General features: G+C 43.8%; 2 protein-coding genes across 2 annotated transcripts in view; both read left to right on the top strand.

Annotated features, from left to right (window-relative positions):
• LOC138374230 (NACHT, LRR and PYD domains-containing protein 7-like) overlaps positions 1-20,113 on the top strand; it is a 672,516-nt gene that overhangs the window by 481,975 nt on the left and 170,428 nt on the right.
• On the top strand, positions 1,274-17,961 carry LOC138374912 (V-set and transmembrane domain-containing protein 1-like). The gene is made up of 8 exons (XM_069458118.1): positions 1,274-1,307; positions 4,878-4,910; positions 5,046-5,330; positions 9,327-9,365; positions 15,941-15,968; positions 16,164-16,201; positions 16,270-16,331; positions 17,842-17,961. Exons 1-8 carry the CDS (start codon positions 1,274-1,276, stop codon positions 17,959-17,961), a joined length of 639 nt encoding a protein of 212 aa, XP_069314219.1.

Below are 20,113 nucleotides of genomic sequence, written 5' to 3' on the forward strand. Positions count from 1 at the left end.
TATGTTCACACACATGTCTGCACACGAGTGTTCATTGCAGCTTCACTTGTAACAGCCCCAGGCTGGAAACAACCCAAATGTCGTCCAGGGGTGGACGGACAAGCAAATGGCGGCACATCCATGCAATGAAACACTCTTTAGCAGCAAAAAAGGAATAATTGTTGATATGCACAACTTTTTTATTACTTGCATTTTCTTTTAAATGGTTTATTACACATTGCTAGGGACTGAATCCTGCCAAAGGGCACAGTCAGGGGCATTGAGGACAGAAAAACAGGGAAAATAGGAGGCAAGGATCAGACAAGGAGAATTCCAGAGATTCTTTTTTTGAAGGTTATTGAGGTATAATTGGTATAAAAATTACATGTATTTAATGTATACATTGGATATGTTTGAACATATGCAGACACCGATGATGCTATCACCACAATCAAGGTGCTGACGATAGCTATCATATTGTTTTTCATTTTTGTTAACTTAACACACAATAACTTGGGAGAATCTCACAGGCATTGTGCAGAGGGAGAACAGCCAAGCTCCAAGGATGAGTTAACGTATGACTCCATTTATGTAAAATTCTCGAAGCAACAACGTTGCAGAGATGTAGAGCAGATTAGAGAGGGATTACAAAGAGGTGGCATGAGGAAGTTCCCATGTGGTGGTAGGACAGTCTCTGCCTCGATTGTGGTGGTGGTTCTATGAAGATATGCAGGTGATAAGATGCCAGAGAATTACATCCATAGACAAGCCAAGAAAAGAGAAAAAAAGACAAACAGGTTATGCATAAGCCGATGATATCTGAGCAACATCTGTAATCTTGTTAATTGCATGGTGTCAATACCAATTCTTTGGGTTTTGATGATATACTGTGGTTTTAAGATTACTACTGGAGGAAGCTGGCTGACGTACCGGTATGCCGGAACTCTGCTATTGTTTTGTGAAGCCACAGCAATTTTAAAATAAAAATTATTTTTAAAAAAGTATCTTGGGCAAGACGTCCGATGAGGTAAGACAGACCTCAGCGTGGGCGGAGCCACACACGCAGGATTTATGGGGAAGATGTGGTCATTGACTGCTTCTTGTTTCCTGAGTTGGTTGCAGGAAGGAAACGGTGCACCTGGGGGTGCGGAGGACCAGAGGCTCAGAGCAGGACCTCTACCTGCACACCCTGGGACACAGTGGGCAGGGAGAGGGCTGTGTTTGCCCCAGGCCTGCTCCTCCTTTGGACTGTAAGACTGAAGACGGGACCTTGGTTCAGGAAGAAGGGGACGCTATGATCACAGAATTCCTAGCCCTGCTTTGCCTTGGTGAGTCTCCAGGACCGGAACAAAGGGGTTTGGTTGGTGAGGACAATTCACGGGGGAGTGGAAGTTAAGCTGGGAAACAGAAGCAGAAATAATGACTTGCGTGTACTGACTGCATGTACTGGGTGAGAGTCTGTGGGCTGGGGGCGTCACATGCGTTGGCTCTGGTGCCCCCACACAAGAGATGGGGCACTGGACGTGCAGAGACATGTGGTGCTGCCCTCTGTGTACTCAGCTGGGAAACGCAGAGCTCTGATGGGATCTCGGAGTCCGTATCCTCTAAAAACCATGAATGTTCCATTGGAATAGGGAAGGGCTGGGTTTAAAGATCTACAAGGTGCAAAGTTGTGAATAAGAAGAAATTTTCTGACCAGGCCTATCCTTAGGCTGACTTTAACCATCCTCAATGTGAACCCAGTGTAATCAGACGATCTTGGCCCCACCACATAGGAGCTGTAGACTTTGCATGAGCAGCTCCACCTCACTGAGCCCCCTGTTCCTCCTTGGTGCGGTGGGCAGTGTGGTGGACGTCAGCATGCTTCATCTGCCGCAGTTTCTTCCTCCTTTTCTAGGGGTGACTCTCCGCCCCTGCACACACTTGTGCCTTAGAGGTGGCTGTTGACGTCCATGCCCAAATCTCCAGCCACAGGACAAGTAAACTGATCAACCAAGACGCTGACCTCATCCACCTTGTATTCATTTCCTGTGGCTGCCACGCCAAAACATCACAAACAACAGAAATGTATTCTCTGACAGTTGTGAAGACCAGAAGTCTGAAATCGAGGTGTCAGTGTTGATTCCTTCTGGGGGCTCTGCGGGCTGTTCCCAGCCTCTCTTCCAGCTTCCAGTGATAACTGGTGCTCTTTGGCGTTCTTTACCTTGCAGAGACATCTCTCCAATCTCTGCCTCTGTCTACATGTGGCTGTCTTCCCTCTGTGTCTCTGTCTCTGTGTCTCTTCTCCTCTTCTTGTAAGGACACTGCTTGCATTGGATTAGAGGTCAGCCTACTCAGGTACGACCTCAGCTTAGCTTAGCTGGTTCCATCTGCAAAGACCAGATAATACTATTTCCACATGAGGTCACATGCACAGGAGTTAGAACTTGAACCTATCTTTTCAGGGACACACAAATCAACTCCTATCACCCCCTAATCACTCTTTGGGCCGTCCATAATCGTTGCTCCAGGAATGGATCTATGGTGCAAGATGAGTCAGTACAGTTCTGTTGAGAAGTTTCTTAGACTGGCATCAAGGTGCAAACTTCTTTCCTCTGTAAGTGTGACCTTTCAAAGATGCAAGACTGTAGCTTCCTGCAGCCTTGCTTCCAGGCTCTTGGTCCTATCCAGCCAATGTTCATGAAGAGCTAGACGTGAAAATGAAGAGAAAAGGGCCTGACAGCATTAAGTCCCTGGAATAGGCTGTTCTGGAGGCCAGTCTACCACTCCACTTACTGAGTTTGCTTACGTGAGCTAATACAATTGATCCTTCTTTGGCTCCAACTTACTTCAAGTGAACTTTTGATATTTAAGCTCATATAAGTCTTGATTAGCAGGGTAAACATATATAAATTTTTAAACAGTTACTGAGGGAAAATTCACATAACAAAGTTAGCCATTTAGAAGTGTACAGCTCAGTGACATTTAGCGTATTTGCAATGTTGTGCAGCCAACACCTCTGTCTGGTTCCTCGACACTTTCATCACCCCTAAAGGAAACACTGTACCCATTAGGCAGCCACTCTCCTCTCCTTCCTCCCTCCAGTTCCTGATGACCACTGATCTGTTTTCTGTCACTCTGGATATGTCTTACAAATGGAATCATAAATGCGTGACCTTTTGTGCCTGGCTCCTTTCACTGAGTATAATGTCTTTGAGGTTCATCCACATTGTAACATGTGTCAGAATTGCATTTCTTTCTATGGCTGAATAATATTCTACCTAACAGTTTTAAGCTCCCCAGATGATGTATTTAAAGGATCTGTTAAATTGTAGATACCCAACGATTGGTAGTTTTTATTATCATCTTTTTCTAGGGAACTATGGTTTCTAATGTCGCCGGTTCCTCCCAATCTTGGTTGAAGGTAGTAGCACCTAACTAGCATGCACATTGTGTAGCTCTCCATTTGATGCCTGTAAACATGTATGCAAAGACTGTACTAAATGTCCAGTGCATGGTAAGTGGCAAATGCATGAATCATAGCAGCTGTATGGTAAATGATAGTTATGTGTACAGGACCTGCTGAGTAATACTGGTGTGTAAATGGTTGATGTATGTGAAGAAACTGCTAAATGGTAAATACCTGGTAAATAGTACTTGTATGTAGATGGTGGATGTATGCAAGCTCATTAATTATGGTAAGTAGTTGATGTATATAGAGAGCTTGCTAATGGTAGATACATGCTCACTGGTAATTTTTGTGTTGTAATTGTTTCCTGAGAAGTGTGGTTCCTGATGTTGCCATTCCTCCCTATCAGAATTTTCCTAATACCCCAAAGAACTAACCACACGCCTATCTTCACTCTTTGCTTTTTCAAGCTATGCTATGTGCCAATGAGTCTCTTCCCCTGAAGACAGACTTTTCCATTGTAGCCAGTTCTCTTTGGCTAAGTCAACTGTGATCCCTTATTAAGAATACAGGAATCACTGTCTGAACAGAAGCTTGGCTGACAGCAGCAATGAGATGACTGACTCTAAAAGCAGGACCCTGACGCCTGGGACCCCTGGCCACTCAGAAGCTGATGTCCCCCCTATCAATCCCAGTCAATCCTGCTGCTAATGCAGCCTCAGCCCACTGTCAAACCCCTACCTCATTCCTTGTCAGTGAAGCTTGGGGGTTCACGTGCCGTGTCAACACCTGAGTCAAAGCAAGGGACATTAGATAACCTCGGGCTGATCGCACGCCCCCCATGGTGGCCCCTGGCCCCGCCTGGGGGGTGGGTGCTGGCAACTTTGGTGATGCTAGAAAACAAGGGACAGATGTCCTGAGACACTCTTATGTCTCTAGAGAAAGTCTAGCTTCACCCAGAAACAAACCTTGTGACTGAGGTCCCAATTTCCCCACAGGTTTATAGTTCCCTTCCCAGAGGGCAATTCCAAGAGCAGAGCACAAAAGAGGGAGGGGCTCACATAGGCACAGATCAAAGCCACAAGTGAGGACAGCGTTTGGAACCAGAAAATATCTTGAAGGGGGAGCAAATGCTCTGTTGGAATGAAGGAGACCACCCACACTCCACTGTAAAATAACGTTGGCATTAATCAAGTGGTAAAGGTAAAAACTGCAATCATGGAAAATGTGAGAGGAAAACCTAAGTCAATGTTAAATGATTTATAGGCAGTGAAAGAGGGAATTATCATAAAAGCGATTCAAAAAATCAGAAAAGATTACTGGAATTTTCCACATACTCATAACTTCTGAACGACAAACACTGGGACAAAAGTAAAAGGTAAAAGGTAAGCCTGGGGAAAAGCCTGCAAGGAATGTGATAGGTCTTTAACAAATTAGCCATGCTTTCTCGGCCTGATTTGCACTCAAAGACAAGCACACGATTTATCTCTCACTGAGGTTTCTCTTCCAGGGCTGAGTCTGGGCCATGAAGATGAGAAGAATGGTGAGTTCTCCCACGTACACTCTGTTTATTGCTGCATCTCATGTGTCATGACCTTTTCCTTTAATCCTCTGAATTCTAGCAGGGGCTTCACGGTCATCAAGACAAAGACGCACATTATCTCTGAATTCTTTCCAGAGAGACTTCCCAAGCCCTCCCTCAGCGCCTGGCCCAGCTTGGTGGTTGGATGCAACAGCAGCGTGACCCTGACGTGCCAGGCTCCTTTCCGGAATGCAACGTTCAAGCTGCACAAGGTGGACGACCTTGGGTACGGGCAGGAGCAGAGCTCAGCAGACCAGAAAGCTGAGTTCCCCCTCACCCGCCTGTGGCCTGAGGATGCTGGGAGGTATTTCTGTACCTACAAGACCAGAGCCTCCCACGAATGGTCAGAGAACAGCGAACATGTGCAGCTGGTCATCACAGGTGAGGACAGCCTCGGCTTCGCTCTTTGATGCACATATTCCTTTTCCTGTGGTGGGAACTGGCAGGGGTAGAAGAAGCTACCCGGGAGACAGAAAGGTAGACGCAACACCTTGAATGTGGGGAAACTGAGCGTGGGGCAAGATGCCCTTCTGGGGTTCTGAGTGGGCCCCAGTGTTGTGGATATGGGAGAGCGTTTTAGAACAGCTATTCCCAAGCTTTTTGGCACCAGGGACCAGTTTTGTGGAAGGCCATTTTTTCATAGACTGGGCGTGGGAGGATGGTTTAGGGATGATTCAAGTGCATTACGTTTATTACATTTGCAGCCGCTCCCCAGCACTAGCATCACTGACTGGGCTCCATCTCAGATCATCAGGCGTTAGATTCTCATAAGGAGCGTGCAACCTGGATCTCTCGCATGCGCAGTTTACAGTAGGGTTTGAATTCCTATGAGAATCTAATGCAGCTGCTGATCTGACAGGAGGCGGAGCTCAGGTGGTGGGGAGCAGCTGTAAATGCAGATGAAGCTTTGCTGGCTTGCTTGCCCTCTGCTCAGCTCTTGCTGTGTGGCCCGGTTCCTAACAGGCCAAAGACCAGTACTGGTCCATGGCCCAGGGGTTGGGGACTGCAGATTTAGAATATAGTCAATTAATAGAAAAACTGAGGTATGGTGTGTCCAGACAGATCCAGAGGTGAGTGCCACTCAGCCGTTCATAGTTCACGAGGGGAGGGCATGCCAGCTATGAGGGCCACATGGGGAGGCAGAGGGAGAGGGAAAAACTGTGGGCAAGAGCTTATATTGCATTTTTGCGGGAAGTAACAGGCTTAGGACTGGCTCTAGGGCACAGAGGCTGTCTCAGTTTGTCTCGTACTTGGTCCTGGGGTGACTCAGACAGGAAAATGGTGGCCTTGAGTGTGACAGCCCAATAAAGGAGGTGACTGGGAGTGAGGGCTCTGGGTTGGTTCGGTTTGCATTTGAAAAGCATACTTGAGGGCAAGTTGTTTACTAGTTCTACAAATTAACTAACCCTGGAGGGGTCAGCAAGGCCCCAAGGAGCCAGAGCATCATTTACAGGAAGCAAAAGACATGGTTAATAGAGAGGCAGGTGAGATGCAGTGGGAATGGGAAGCTCTGGCCCTTCCCTTTACCTCCACTGCCTTGTCCTCTTTAGGATCACTGCCGAAACCTTCCCTCTCACTCAACACAGACCCCGGGACAACTCCTGGTCACAGGACACTCCGATGTCTGATCCCATACAATGGAACTGAATGTATCATAATTGCCCTGCTGAAAAACGGGGTCCCAGAGCTATCACAAGTTAAGGAAGTAAGAGAAAACCAAACTGATTTCATGCCCTGGAATGTGACAAACAATGACAGTGGGAACTACAGCTGTGTATACTACCCGTGTAACTCATCACACTTAGGCTCCTGCCCCAGTGACAGCCTGGAGATCTGGGTGACAGGTGAGGACAGGGTGACAACACTGACCTTTGACATGTATATGGCATTTTCTTTGTTCCAGTCTCTGTTATAAGTAACTTATCCCATTAACTCATTCGACCTCTACTTCCTGTGAGGATGGTTGTGTTACTAACTCCTTTTTGCTTAGGGAGGTTAGGGGACCTCCCTGATGTCACAAAGACAATTGGCTTCACAGTTACTGTTCAAACAGAAATGCAAAATTACTTCCTTTTTATGTCAGAGCAGAAGAGCTAGGAAGAGTGACCAGAACTCTGTGAAGGATGCAGGGAAGACAAATAATGGAATATGGGGCCAAGAGAAAGTGAAGTGGGAGTGGTGCAGGTGGCTGGGAACATAAAAAGAAAATAATGAAGACAGTGGAGGGAAGATGCATGTGAGAGGGTTGTGATATAAGTGACTTGAGATCACAAGGAGGGGAATAAGAAATAATTTTGATTCACTTTCATCTACCCATCCATCCTTCCATCCATCCACCCACCCACCCATCTATCCACCCATCCACCCATCTATCACCCATCCATCCATCCACCCATCCACCCGCCCTCCCTCCCACCCATCCATCTGTCCATCCATCCATCCAACTGTCCATCCATCCATCTGTTCATTCATTAACCACTCAACAATACTTTTTGATGACTACTGTTGTTTCTAGCAGGTCAGGCTGGTTGTGTTATGGAAAATCCCTAGAGCAACCTTACAGTCTTCAGTGTCTGTGTAGAAGTAGCCACATGTCCACACAATGGCTAAGCCTGGGCTTGGGACATGGTGAGAAACTGAGCATTTCATAATATTTCACCTCTGATTACCCTCTTTCTAAGGCTTATGATCAATGATACTTCAACAATGTGATATTGATTTCATATTATATCCCCGATAACTTTTTCTTGCAGTCTTTTTTTTTTTTTGGTTGAGACAGAGTCTCACTTTGTTGCCCAGGCTAGAGTGAGTGCCGTGGCGTCAGCTTAGCTCACAGCAACCTCAGACTCCTCGGCTTAAGCGATCCTACTGCCTCAGCCTCCCGAGTAGCTGGGACTACAGGCATGTGCCACTATGCCCGGCTAATTTTTTCTATATAGATTTTTAGTTGTCCATATAATGTCTTTCTATTTTTAGTAGAGACGGGGGTCTCGCTCTTGCTCAGGCTGGTCTCGAACTCCTGACCTCGAGCGATCCACCCGCCTCGGCCTCCCAGAGTGCTAGGATTACAGGCGTGAGCCACCGCGCCCGGCCTCTTGCAGTCTTAAGAATTGTCATATCTACACTTTTGCCCTAAAAACCCAGTGATAAGTTGCCATTTCTCAACTGTGTTCTCTGGCAGATTATCTACTCTTTCCCAATTTCTTCACCTCTTTCCTAGCTGTACCATTACATCGAATATATATATTCAAGGTGTACAATGTGATGACTTCTTGTGCCTGTACATCGTGTAATGATTATCACAAACTAATCAACTCATTCATTGCCACCCACACACTGTGCATTAGATCTCCTGGACTTGTTCATCTCGTAACTGAAGGTCTGTGCTTTTTGATCCACATCTCCCCATACATTATGCTAAATGAAATAAGCCAGACACAGACAGGCAAATGCCATATGATCTCACTTAAATGTGGAATCTAAAAACGTCAAACTCATAGAAGCAGAGAGTAGAATGGTGGTCTCCAGGGGCTGGGGAATTGAAGTCATTTCAGTTTAGATGGTGGCACTGGGAAGACAGAAATATGGATGGATTCTTAGATATATTTTGAGATATATCTTTAAGATAGAACTTATTGATCTTGGTGATGGACTGGGTGTACTGTTAAAACGACAACAGAAATACATATATTGTTCCTAGGGTTTTGAATTTAGAATTTGGGCAAATTGCAGTTTTCTTTGTCAACATAAGGAAGACTGTTAAGGAATAGAATTGAAGGGGGGCAGAATTAGTGGTGTCATCATAAATATTTTTGTTATTGAAAATAACATCAAATTTAACAAGTTTTTTTTTTTTTTTTTTTTGAGACAGAGTCTCGCTCTATTGCCCAGGCTAGAGTGCCGTGGCATCAGCCTAGCTCACAGCAATCTCAGACTACTGGGATCGAGCAATCCTCCTGCCTCAGCCTCTCAAGTATCTGGGACTATAGGCACGTGCCACCATGCCCGGCTAATTTTTTCTATATATATTTTTAGTTGTCCAACTAATTTATTTCTATTTTTAGTAGAGACAGGGTCTCACTCTTGCTCAGGCTGGTCTTGAACTCCTGACCTTGAGCGATCCTCCCGTCTTGGCCTCCCAGAGTGCTAGGATTACAGGCGTGAGTTACCTCGCCCAGCCTCAGCATGTATTAACAAGAATAATCTGATACCCTGTCCCTTGTCTGAGGACCCAGGGAGCATCTAGGGAAATGGAAAAGACATTCTCTTTTCTGCTTCCCAAAGAGGGCATGAGGTCCCTAAGTAGGATATGAGGACTTATGTTCTCAAGGTTCCCATATAATCACTGTGATCCTTTTCTTGCCTCCTATTTTCTAGATAAACACGATGAACTTGGAGGTCCCTCAGTAAGAAAAGGTAAGATAATTAGAAAGGAGATGCTTTTCCCAATTAGATCTGCCTTGTGGGATGGGGGATTGTCTTTGCTTAAAGCACGTAAGAACCCTTTTCAATGTTATCGGGGGAACTGCTGCCTTCCTGGGGCAGTGGGGAGATGACCTCTAAAGCACTTTCAGGTTCTGAAAATGCTGATGCGTAAAACAGCAGAAGACATGTCATCTGCCATGTTACACAGTGAGAAAACGAAGGTGGAATTTGGGGAGAGATGGGGGTGAGTTTTTGTGTGACTGGTTTGGGGACTCCAGTAGCACTGGAACACATACAGGGCAGGTACTTTGGGAACATGAATGATCAAAAACAGGTGAATGTTAAATTCTTTTCTTCTGATGTTGCCTGTCAATGAATAATCAACTAAGACTCTGTCCTCACAGGTTCTCATAAAAATCAGAGCTTTGGGTAGCATTAGGCTGAAACAGGAGCTCACCTAGATTTTAATGGCCAAATGTATACAGTTGACCCTTGAGCAATGTCGGGGTTGGGGCACTGAAAATTTATGTATAACTTTTGACTCCCCCAAAACTTAACTGCTAATGGCCTGCTATTGACTGGAAGTCTTACCAATAACATAAATAGCCAATTAACCCATATTTCTATGTTATATGTATGATATTATATACTGTATTCTTACAACAAAGTGAGCTAGAGAAAAGAAAACGTTATTAAGAAAATCATAAGGAAGAGAAAATGTATTTGCTATTCACTAGGTGGAAATGGATCATCATAGAGGTCTTCATACTCTTCATGTTGAGTAGGCTGAAGAGGAAGAGGAGAAAGAGGAGGAGGAGGAAGAGGAGGGGTTAGTCTTGCTGTCTCAGGGGTGGCAGAAGCAGAAGAAAATCAGCGTATAAGTGGACTTATGCAGCTTCATTCTGTGTTGCTCAAGGGTCAACTGCAATATCAATTGGCTTCTAGATGCTTAATCATCCTTCCTTTCAGCAACTCATAGTCTTCCTTCAATCTACTCCTGAGGGCCAAAATTGTTAAACATTGTTGTTAGAGCTAGGCTGGTATAAACAGATTTTAAAAAGGTATCCTCCAACGTGTTCTTGCAAGATAGCTATTTGAAACATTTTTATTCCATGTTAGTAGGCTTGGGAAATGACTGCTACGCCAGCACTATGAACACAATTCATGCCAGGAATGTTTTCCAAGAGAGAGATGAAATCTGATAGAGTGGAGGAGCATGAACGTGTCAGTAATAAGGCCGGGCACGGTGGCTCAGACTGTAACCTCAGCACTTTGGGAGGCTGAGGCAGGAGGATCTCTTGAGCCCAGGAGTTTGAGGTTGCAGTGAGCTGTGATCGTGCCACTGCACTCTAGTCTGGGAGAGAGAGTGAGGCCTGTCTTAAAAAAAAACAAACAAAAAAAAAAACAAAAAAAGGAAATGAGGTGAGAGATCTAGTGAGGTGTGAAAGAGAAGAGAAGCTTTTTTATTTTGAGCTCTTGTATCAATTTTTTTCTTTTTAATTTTTGTTTTTTAGAGCCAGGATTTCACTCTGTTGCCCAGGCTGGATTTGAACTCCTGGGCTCAAGCAATCCTCCTGCCTCGGCCTCTCAAGTAGCTGGGATTACAAGTGTGCGCCACCGTGCCCGGCTACTCTTTCTTTTTTATTGATATATAATTCACATTCCATAAATTAACCCTTGTAAAGTGTATGATTCAGTGGCATCTAGTGTATTCACAAGGTTGTGTAACCATCACCACTATACAATTCCAGAACATTCTCATCACCCCAAAACGAGATTCCATACCCATTAAGCAGTCACTCTCCATTCCCCAATATTCCACTAGGCCCTGCCAACCATTCACATTCGTCCTGTGTCTGTTCTTTTGCCTAGTCTGGACATTTTGTATAAGTGGGTTTATATATTAATAATATGTGATCTTCTGTGACTAGCTTCTTTCACTTAGCATAATGTTTTCAAGATTCATCCAGACTGTAGCATGTGTCAGTGCTTCATCTCTTTTCATGGCTGAAGAATATTCCACTATATGGATATACCACATCTTGATTATCTGCTCACCCGTTCATGGGCATTTGAGTTGTCTACACCTTTTGGCTAACGCGAGTAGTGCTGCTATGAATGTTGGTACACAAGTGTCTGAGTCCCTGCTTTTAATTCTCTTGGGTATATACCCATGGGTAGGATTGCTGGCACATATGGTAACTTTATATTTAATTTGGGGGGGAATTGTCAAATGGTTTTCCATTGTGGCTGTATCCTGTTCTATTCCTACCAGAAATATATGTGGGTTCCAATATCTCCACATCCTTGTCAACGCATTTCCTTTGTTAAAATTGTAGCCATCCAAGTGGATATTACATTTCTTTTTTTTTTTTTCCTGCAAGGGTGAAACGAAGTTTATTGAGGAAGGACAAGATAGGTTTACAGAGTAAGACCAAGATAACATTTTCCACAGAATGGCGAGCGAACCCCCCTGTTGTAACAAGAGGGCTCTGATTATGGTCTGGGGTTTTGTTTTAGTGTCTGGATTGGGCCCGCCTCGTGGTTCAGACGTCACCATGGAACCGCTTTGATGTTGAGCCGTAGTTGTCTGTCCTGTTCTGTTCTCGGTTCTTGGTGTGCTCTTGGCCGAAGAATGACCAGACGCACCAAAAGCGAGGCAAGTGTGAAACGAAGTTGACTGAGGAAGGACGAGATAGGTTTACAGAGTAAGAGCCACAGAAGAGGGCCGGTATTATAGTTTTTAAAATGTACTTTCTGAATTCAAACGTATGTCACCACAATTCTAAACAGAATAAAATATCTTTAAGCACAGGCATGATGTCCCTAGCCTGTATTTTTATGCCTCAAAGCCACCAGAAAGAGACCTTTACCTAACTGTGGTGTAGAGACTGGGATGGATTTTACCACCTAACCTTGACACAAGACCTGGCTTCCTTTCTGGTGCCCATGACTTCATTTATGTCCCACGCCAAGCTGTATCCCATGGATTGGTCTGAGTCCAATAGCGCAATACTTTATCATCTATTTTTGGCAGTTTGTAAACAGTGATGTAAAATTTTGCCAGGATATGTGGACATCTCAGGGTGGACTCAGTTCAGCTGGTTATGGGGCCATATGCAGAGGGTAGTTTTGCAACAACTTACTTCTCATTTCTGGTGAATTCCTGGGTGAGAGAAACTGTAGGCTGGAAGAGGGAAGGTTTGAAAGGACGCGGCAAGGCTTGTTTTTTTTCTGCTTCCACTGAGGCGTCCTGGGAATCCAGAAACAGCTGCTCCCGCCCTGTTTTCATAAGTCCACGGAGATGCACTGATAGAACTGCTGCTTTGGAGGCTCCTGGGAGGCTCTTAGGTAGTATCAGGTGAAAGTGACATTGTAGGGGAGTGGGGAAGAAGGGCTCGGAGGAAAAGAGACCAAACAAGGGCCTCATGTCCCTCAGATGGTATCTTTTACTCGATCCTGCAGAAAAGTGCTAGTCACAAATGCAGGAGGCCAGGGAGCCAGGGCAGTCTTATTCCCGCAGACAGCAGTCGTTGGTGAAGCACTTCCCCCAAATTCCAAGGCATTTTGGATCCTCCCAGGCACTTTCCCAATGAAGAGATGTGAGTGTTCCCTTTGGAAAGTAAAAGAAACCATGATCTAGAATGCATAAAAGTGGTGAAAAGATCTGGAGAACATGGGCTGAGGAACACTGATAGAATCTATTACAGAGGGAGATGGTGTGGGTGGAATATTGGGCGAGACAATGATCATGCCAACTACAATCTCATTATCCTACACAGTGCGTCAGCTTCCAGACCAGGTGCTTTAAAGCCAGTATTTTTCATCCTTGCCTAACTCTTCAAGTTAGGAATTATTTTCTCCCTGCCCCTTCCTTTTATTTAACCAAATTTAACCAAATAATAGCCTATTCCAGAAATGGAAGGGGATATTTACGAAGTCTGTAAGTGGGAGACCCAGTACTAGAGCTCAGGCGTGTCTTATCAATAATTCTCCACTCCTTTTGCTACTCCTTGCTGATCAATTAACAAAAAGCCTTGTTTCAAGTAGATGGTTTAGATAGAGAGATAGACAGAAAGGATAGATAGATGACAAGTAAGTATGTGGATAGACAGATATATGGAGAGAGATGGTAAGATGTATAGATTAGATAGAGGACAGGTTAGATAGATGATAGGTATGTAGATAGATAATGCCATATACATATATGCAGATAGAAAGTTAGTGAGGGGACCAGGTGGGGGAAGGGTCTGGGTCAGAGACCCCTTGTTGGTGCAGAGGACCAGACATTGCAAAGGGTCACAGATCTGGCTCTGCAATATGACCACAGATCATCATGTATCTGGGAAAAGTCCTAAGAGCCAAAGCTCACAAAGGTAGGGAGGGGCTAGGTGAGGTGTTTCTATAGCTACTCAACTTTTTGTCTTCAATCATTTTTCTTCTTCCTACTCCTTAAAGTTTTACCACATGTTTCTTTATTCAAGCATGAAGGAAAGCAACAAACAGGAGGAATTCTGCGGAATCTACTGCCCAGCCTCAACTATATGTTGCTTCCTCGTCTGTAACACTATAAACTTTGGGTACAATTCCGTAATCCCAGGACTCACCCATAGGTATGTCCTTTACCAGTGAGATGGAAATAATGATACCCATCTTGCAGGGTTGTTGTAAGAGTTTAAAATATTATGATGTAGACTTGCCTATAAATATTGCTGAAAAACTAGTCCCTTTTGTTGGTGGAAATTTTACGTCTTGAGAATGATGGTTTTTAGTTTTAGTCATTCTTTTCTACCCTGGTCTAACACTGCTCTCATCCAGAACCCTCCTTGAGTCCTTTCAACTGGTCCCTTGTCTCCCTGGAGTCTCAGGAAATCGCATATTCTTCAGAGAACCCCACCGGCTCCCCACTCCTCACCCACATCGTTCACTACTCAGCATCAATGAGCCCAGTGAAATGTGTCTGAAGTGAGGAGCTGAGATCAGGTCTGTATTAGCTGGAGTTTTCCAGAGAGGAAGAACCAACAATATATACATGTATATACACAGAGAGATTTACTTTAAGGAATTGGCTCACATGACGGGGGGGCGGGGCTGGCGAGTCCGAAATCAGCAGGGTGAGCAGGCAGGCTGGAGACCCGGGGAAGAGTTCACGTTGCAGCTTGAGTCCGAAGGCAGTCTAGGGGCAGAATTCCTTCCTTCTCCCCTGGGGGTCTCAATCTTTTCTTGTAAAGCTTTCGACTGCTTGGATGAGGCCCACCTGCATGTTGGCGAGGAAGCTGCTCTCCTCAAAGACCATTGACTGACATGTTAATCACATCTGAAAATACCTTCACAGCAACACCTCACCTGGTGTTTGGCTAAACACCTGGGCACGATGGCCTAATCAAGCTGACACAAAAAATTAACCATCATGATGTCCTCTGTTGTCCAGCACGATAAGACAAAGGGTGGCCAGAGGGTGGCACTACTCAACCACCATTTTTCCATCTAGAAACCGACTTCCTATCAACACAGGCATCTCTGGCTGTGAACTGATGGAACCCAGGGGCTCTGTGTGGAAACTCAGAAACACCATAGTCACAAAAGGCACCTTTCTGGGGCTTCATTAGGCTTGCACAGGTTCTATGTATGGTGTGGAGTCTGCTTAGCAGACCAGAGGAAGACAACCAGCCTAGAAAAAGTGGTTAAACCTTTGTAGAATTTCTTTTTTTATTGTGGTAAACATAACATAACATTTATATAACATAAAATATATATATATAACATTTACATAACATAAAATTCACCATTTTAAAGTGTACAATTCCGTGGCACTAAGTACTTTCACAATCTTGTGCAACATTCATGGTTATCTGGTTCCAGAGCTTTCTCATCACCCCAGATGGAAATCTAATACCCATGAGGCAGCCACTTCCAGGGATACACCCAAAAGAAATGAAAACAGTTGTTCAGACAAAAACTTGTACACGAATGTTCTTAGCAGCACTATTTACTATCTCTCGTGTGGTGAGAAAGAATATATATGAAGCACCTAGCATGGGGCTGGCTCACGATAAATGCTCGGTATTATTGCTATGGATGAAAACATTCATTGGGAATCTCCCACGCACAAGGCAGTGTTCTAGCCCTCTCTGGATGTACTGACCCATTTAAGCTCCCTACCATCTGATAAAGTAGCTACGAGTGCTAGCCTCACTTTACAGATGGGGAGACAGATGTGAAATTCCCCCAGCAATAGGAAGTTCCAGCTCTGAAGCTGCAGATCCAAGTCTGGGAGCCAGGCTGTCTCTCTGGCTCCTCCAGGTTGTTCCCTGCCGTGTGTGTCAGGAGCCAAGCTCATTCTCTGACCTGCCCTTCCCCCAGCAGACACCAGAATCGTCTTTTTTGCCATCGTCAGCTGCATCTCCATCATTCTCCTCTTCTTCTCAGTTGTCTTCATCTACAGGTACACTCAGCAAGGTGAGTTTGGAGAACGGAAAGGGAGAGAGGGAGAGTGAAGGATTTTCCCAGTAGGTAAATTTCTCCCTGTATTCTTTTTATAGGTTCATCACCGGAAGAACCTGAAGGTTCATCACATGAAGAATCCTCTGAGAGGTAGATAGACTTGATATAGCTCATTCTCCCCTTAGTTCTCCACCATTCTTCAGAGACCTAATCTGCACATCTGTGACTGCCGTGCCCAGCCCCACCCAGAGCCCCCGACTCCAGCCCATTCTGTGACCTCCTTCCTCTCCTCGCCAAAGCCCCAAACCTTCAGATTCCATGCTTTCTTGTGTTTTTCTCTCTCAGAACCAGCCATTCCGAATCTCCCACGCAGGATGCTACAGGTAAGTGATAAGGGAAGCTAAGAGAGTCATGGGACAGAAAGACGAAGTTATGACTCCTGCAAACTCAGAACTGACTTTTTTCTCTCATTCACATGCAGATTTATCCAAGATGGAAAGGACATCTCTCTTGGTGAGTTCTCCTCCTTGGGGATCCCCCACGAAGCCACTGACCACCATGGGCTGGTCCTGTCTGCCTCCTGGTTTAGCCCATGCTCTGGTTGTGTCGATGCTCCCAACTCACGCCATGGACAGGAGGCCAATTAACATTGTGTTTATAAACATGTGCTTTGAATTCAGCTCCCAATGTCTACTGTTGATCACCATGTGGTCTTAGACACATCACAAAGTCCTTGTGATTTGGACCTTTCATTTCGTTTTGTAGCTAATGGGAATCAAAAAAGGCTTGTGCAAACCCAGTGATGTCACTAACATAAAGGGTTTTTCAGAGTTTCTGGCAAATTCTAAATGTCAGATGGTTGGCATGAAAGCATCAATGAACAAATGGTTGATCTGGTCTATTTTTTTTCTTTTCTTTTCCACAACAAAGCTGTACATATTTAATGTCACAACTTGATGTGGTTGGAGATAAGTATACACCAGTGAAACCATCGACCATTGTCACTATCAATACCATAAACGTACCCATAATCTCCAAAAGCTTCCTCCTACCCTCTGGAGTTTTCTTTCCCTCTTTTGTGTTGAGACCTCAACATAAGAGCTACCCTTTTAGTGAAATGTTAAGTATACAATACAGTATTGTTCATCACAAGATCTATGCTATACAGTAGCTCCCAGAACTTATTTATTTTGCATAACTGCAACTTTGTACCCATCAACACTTGCCCATCTCCTCCTTCCCCAAGCCCCTGGCAGCCACCATTCTACTCTCTGATCTGGTCTGTTTTATTTTTATTTTTTTATTAATACCTAGCATTTGTTCATATTTATGAGGGACATGTGATATTTTGATACATGGATACAATATGTAATGATCAAGTCAAGGTATTTAGAAGATCCATCACCTAGGATGGATGTCATTTCTTTGTGTTGGGAACATTTCATGTCTTCTCTTCTAGCTATTTTGAAGTATAAAATATGCTGTTGTTAACTATAGCCACTGTACTGTGCTGTTGAACACTAGAACTTATTCCTTCTGTCTGTCTGTATGTTCATAAGATCTGGTCTATTTTAAATGTTCAGTTTATAGCATCGATTGACAAACCATTGATAATAATATTATAAGAATATAACATTACATAATTAGTAGTTGTAAGATGGTAGTTTTTATTCTCAATATCATACATTTGCACTAATTTTAATTGATTGTTTGTATTGTTTTACTAATACTATAGTCAAACCCTTCATGCTCCCCGAAGCATAGCCCTTTTAGAATGGTGCTGTCCAACAGAACTCCCTACAACAGTGGAAATGTTTTATGTCTATGCTATCCAAGGCAGCAGCCTCCAGCCATACATGGCTATTGTGCATTCAAAATGCATCTGGTGCAACTCAGGACCTGAATATTTAATTTAATTTAATTTTAGTTAGTGTAGATTTAAATAACCATATGTGGCTAGCGGCTACCATATTGAATCACTCAGCTCTAAATGCTCATCCATATCCATCTCTTTTCCCCAAAGACTGAAGACCCCCAGGGAGTGAGCTATGCCGAGCTAAATGCCAATGCACTGTCTGAGGCACCTTCTGTCCCCACCAAGGAGGCCCCAGGATCTATTGAATATGCAACACTGAAAATGTAGAAAGAGGATGGCGAGAACCACTGGAGGAGGACGGAGTGAGGAGGCCGAAGCCATTGGAAATAAGGAAACCCAGAGAATCTCTGTCCCTGGCTCCTAATCTGTGTCAATCAAATTAAGCTCCTCATCTTTAAAAAATCTGACTTATTTATGGATTACTCATACCCAAGAACCCCACCACACTGTCTCTACGTTTCCCCTCAGAACAATTCAAGGAAATATTATTGATCAACCATCCAGCAAATAGTTATTGAACACCTCCAGGAAGCACAAGCAAAAAAGTAAATGGTCAAATTGATTCGGTTCCATTCAATGACCTGTTTTACCCCATGAGGGGGAAATAGAAAAATTAAAATACAGATATCAGCAATAATTATGCAAAAATAGAAGCTAAAGAAAAGAAAATGTTATTAAGAAAATCATAAAGAGAAGAAAATATATTTACTATTCATGAAGCGGATCATCATAAAGGTCTGTATCCTCTTCATCTTCAGGTTGAGTTGGCTGAGGAGGAAGAGGAAGGGGAGGGGTTGGTCTTGTGGACTCAGGGGTGGCAGAGGCAGAAAAACATCCATGTGTAAGTGGACCCACGCAGTTGGGACCCATGTTGATGAAGGGTCAGCTGTATGTTGTTGCAAGGATTTTTCTGAGTGTTGACTTTTTTGTTACAAAGACACTGAATGATCACTTATGTGTAAACACAAATATGTGAGCTTTGCTTCCAAAGTCATGTCACTCAGTCAGGTTTGAAAGTCATTTTCAAAATATAGGAATAGGCTGGGTGCTGTGGCTCATGCCTGTAATCCCAGCATTCTGGGAGGCTAAGGTGGGAGGATCGCTTGAGGTCAGGAGTTTGAGACTAGCCTGAGCAAGAACGAGACCCTGTCTTTACTAAAAATAGAAAAAATTAGCCGGGTGTAATGACACGTGCCTGTAGTCCCAGCTACTTGGGAGGCTGAGGCAGGAGGACCCCTTGAGCCCAGGAGTCTGAGGTTCCAGTGAGCTGTGATGATGCCACTGCAATCTACCCGGGGTCTTGGAGTGAGACTTTGTCTCAAAAAAGAAAAAAAAAAAGGAATAAATGGAAGTGTTCAGATTTGTTTATATAGTACAAATATTCATATTCTTAGCTCAAGAGCATCTGTTGGATAATTTTTCTCTTTTTAACTTTTAAATGTTGAAATAATTCAATCATAAAAACCCAAATAATATGAAAGGAAATATGCATACGGACCTTATTTTCTAGACATTAACATTTTGCTATTTTTTTTTACTTCTACCACTCCCAATCTATTTTCCTTCCTCTTGTACCCAGAAGTACCAGCACTGTACATTAGTCCCATGCATTTTTAAATACTTTTCTAAAGAGGCATCTCTTGATAATCAATTTGTGGTAATATTTATGTAATTAAAATACACACATATGTATATATGGAATCATATTGTATATTAAAATCTTCAACTTTTTTGTTGTCCTCAATATTATGCTTTTGAGAGTCATTCAGTGATTTTGGTAGATCTAGTCCATTATTTACTGAATAGAATTCAGTTGTTAGCCACACCGTGGAATGTTATTCAGACATAAAAAAGGATAAAGTACTGTTACATGTTACAACATGGGTCCCCCTTGAAAAATTATGCTAAGTGAAAGAAACCAGATGCAAAAAGCCACATATTGTATGATTCTATGTGTATTAAATGTCCAGAATAGGCAAATCCTTAGAGACAGAAAGTAGATTAGTGGTTGCCAGGGGCTGGGGGGAGGGGGTAATGGGAAGTGACCACGAATGAGAATGGGGTTTCTTTGGGGGATGATGCAAATGTTGTGGAGTTAGATAGCAGTGATGGTTGCACAGCCTTGTGAATATACTAAAAATCACTGAATTGGGCACTTTAGAAACACGGCTTTGACGATACATGAGTCATATCTCAATAAAACAAATTTTAAGAGAGAACCTGGTTGCATGCACAAACCATGGTCTCTTTATCCTTTCCCTGACTGCTGGACATTTGGGCTGTTTCCAGCACTGCGCTATCAGCAAAATGCTGCAGGGCACATTCTTGTGTGTACCTTCTCGTTCACACACGTGATTTCTCCAGGGTATATATTTAGGGGTAAGATCTGTCTTCTATGATGTCCACATCTTTAATTCCA

Source organism: Eulemur rufifrons, chromosome 24 (assembly GCF_041146395.1).
Source record: "Eulemur rufifrons isolate Redbay chromosome 24, OSU_ERuf_1, whole genome shotgun sequence".
NCBI classification, from domain to species: Eukaryota; Metazoa; Chordata; class Mammalia; order Primates; family Lemuridae; genus Eulemur; species Eulemur rufifrons.

Bases quoted from the DNA above. Each gene is read 5' to 3' on its own strand.
- LOC138374912 (XM_069458118.1), top strand. From the start codon at position 1,274: ATGATCACAGAATTCCTAGCCCTGCTTTGCCTTG. The intron at 1,308-4,877 runs GTGAGTCTCCAG...TTTCTCTTCCAG, and splicing joins CCTAGCCCTGCTTTGCCTTG to GGCTGAGTCTGGGCCATGAA. The intron at 16,202-16,269 runs GTAAGTGATAAG...CTGCAAACTCAG, and splicing joins TCCCACGCAGGATGCTACAG to AACTGACTTTTTTCTCTCAT.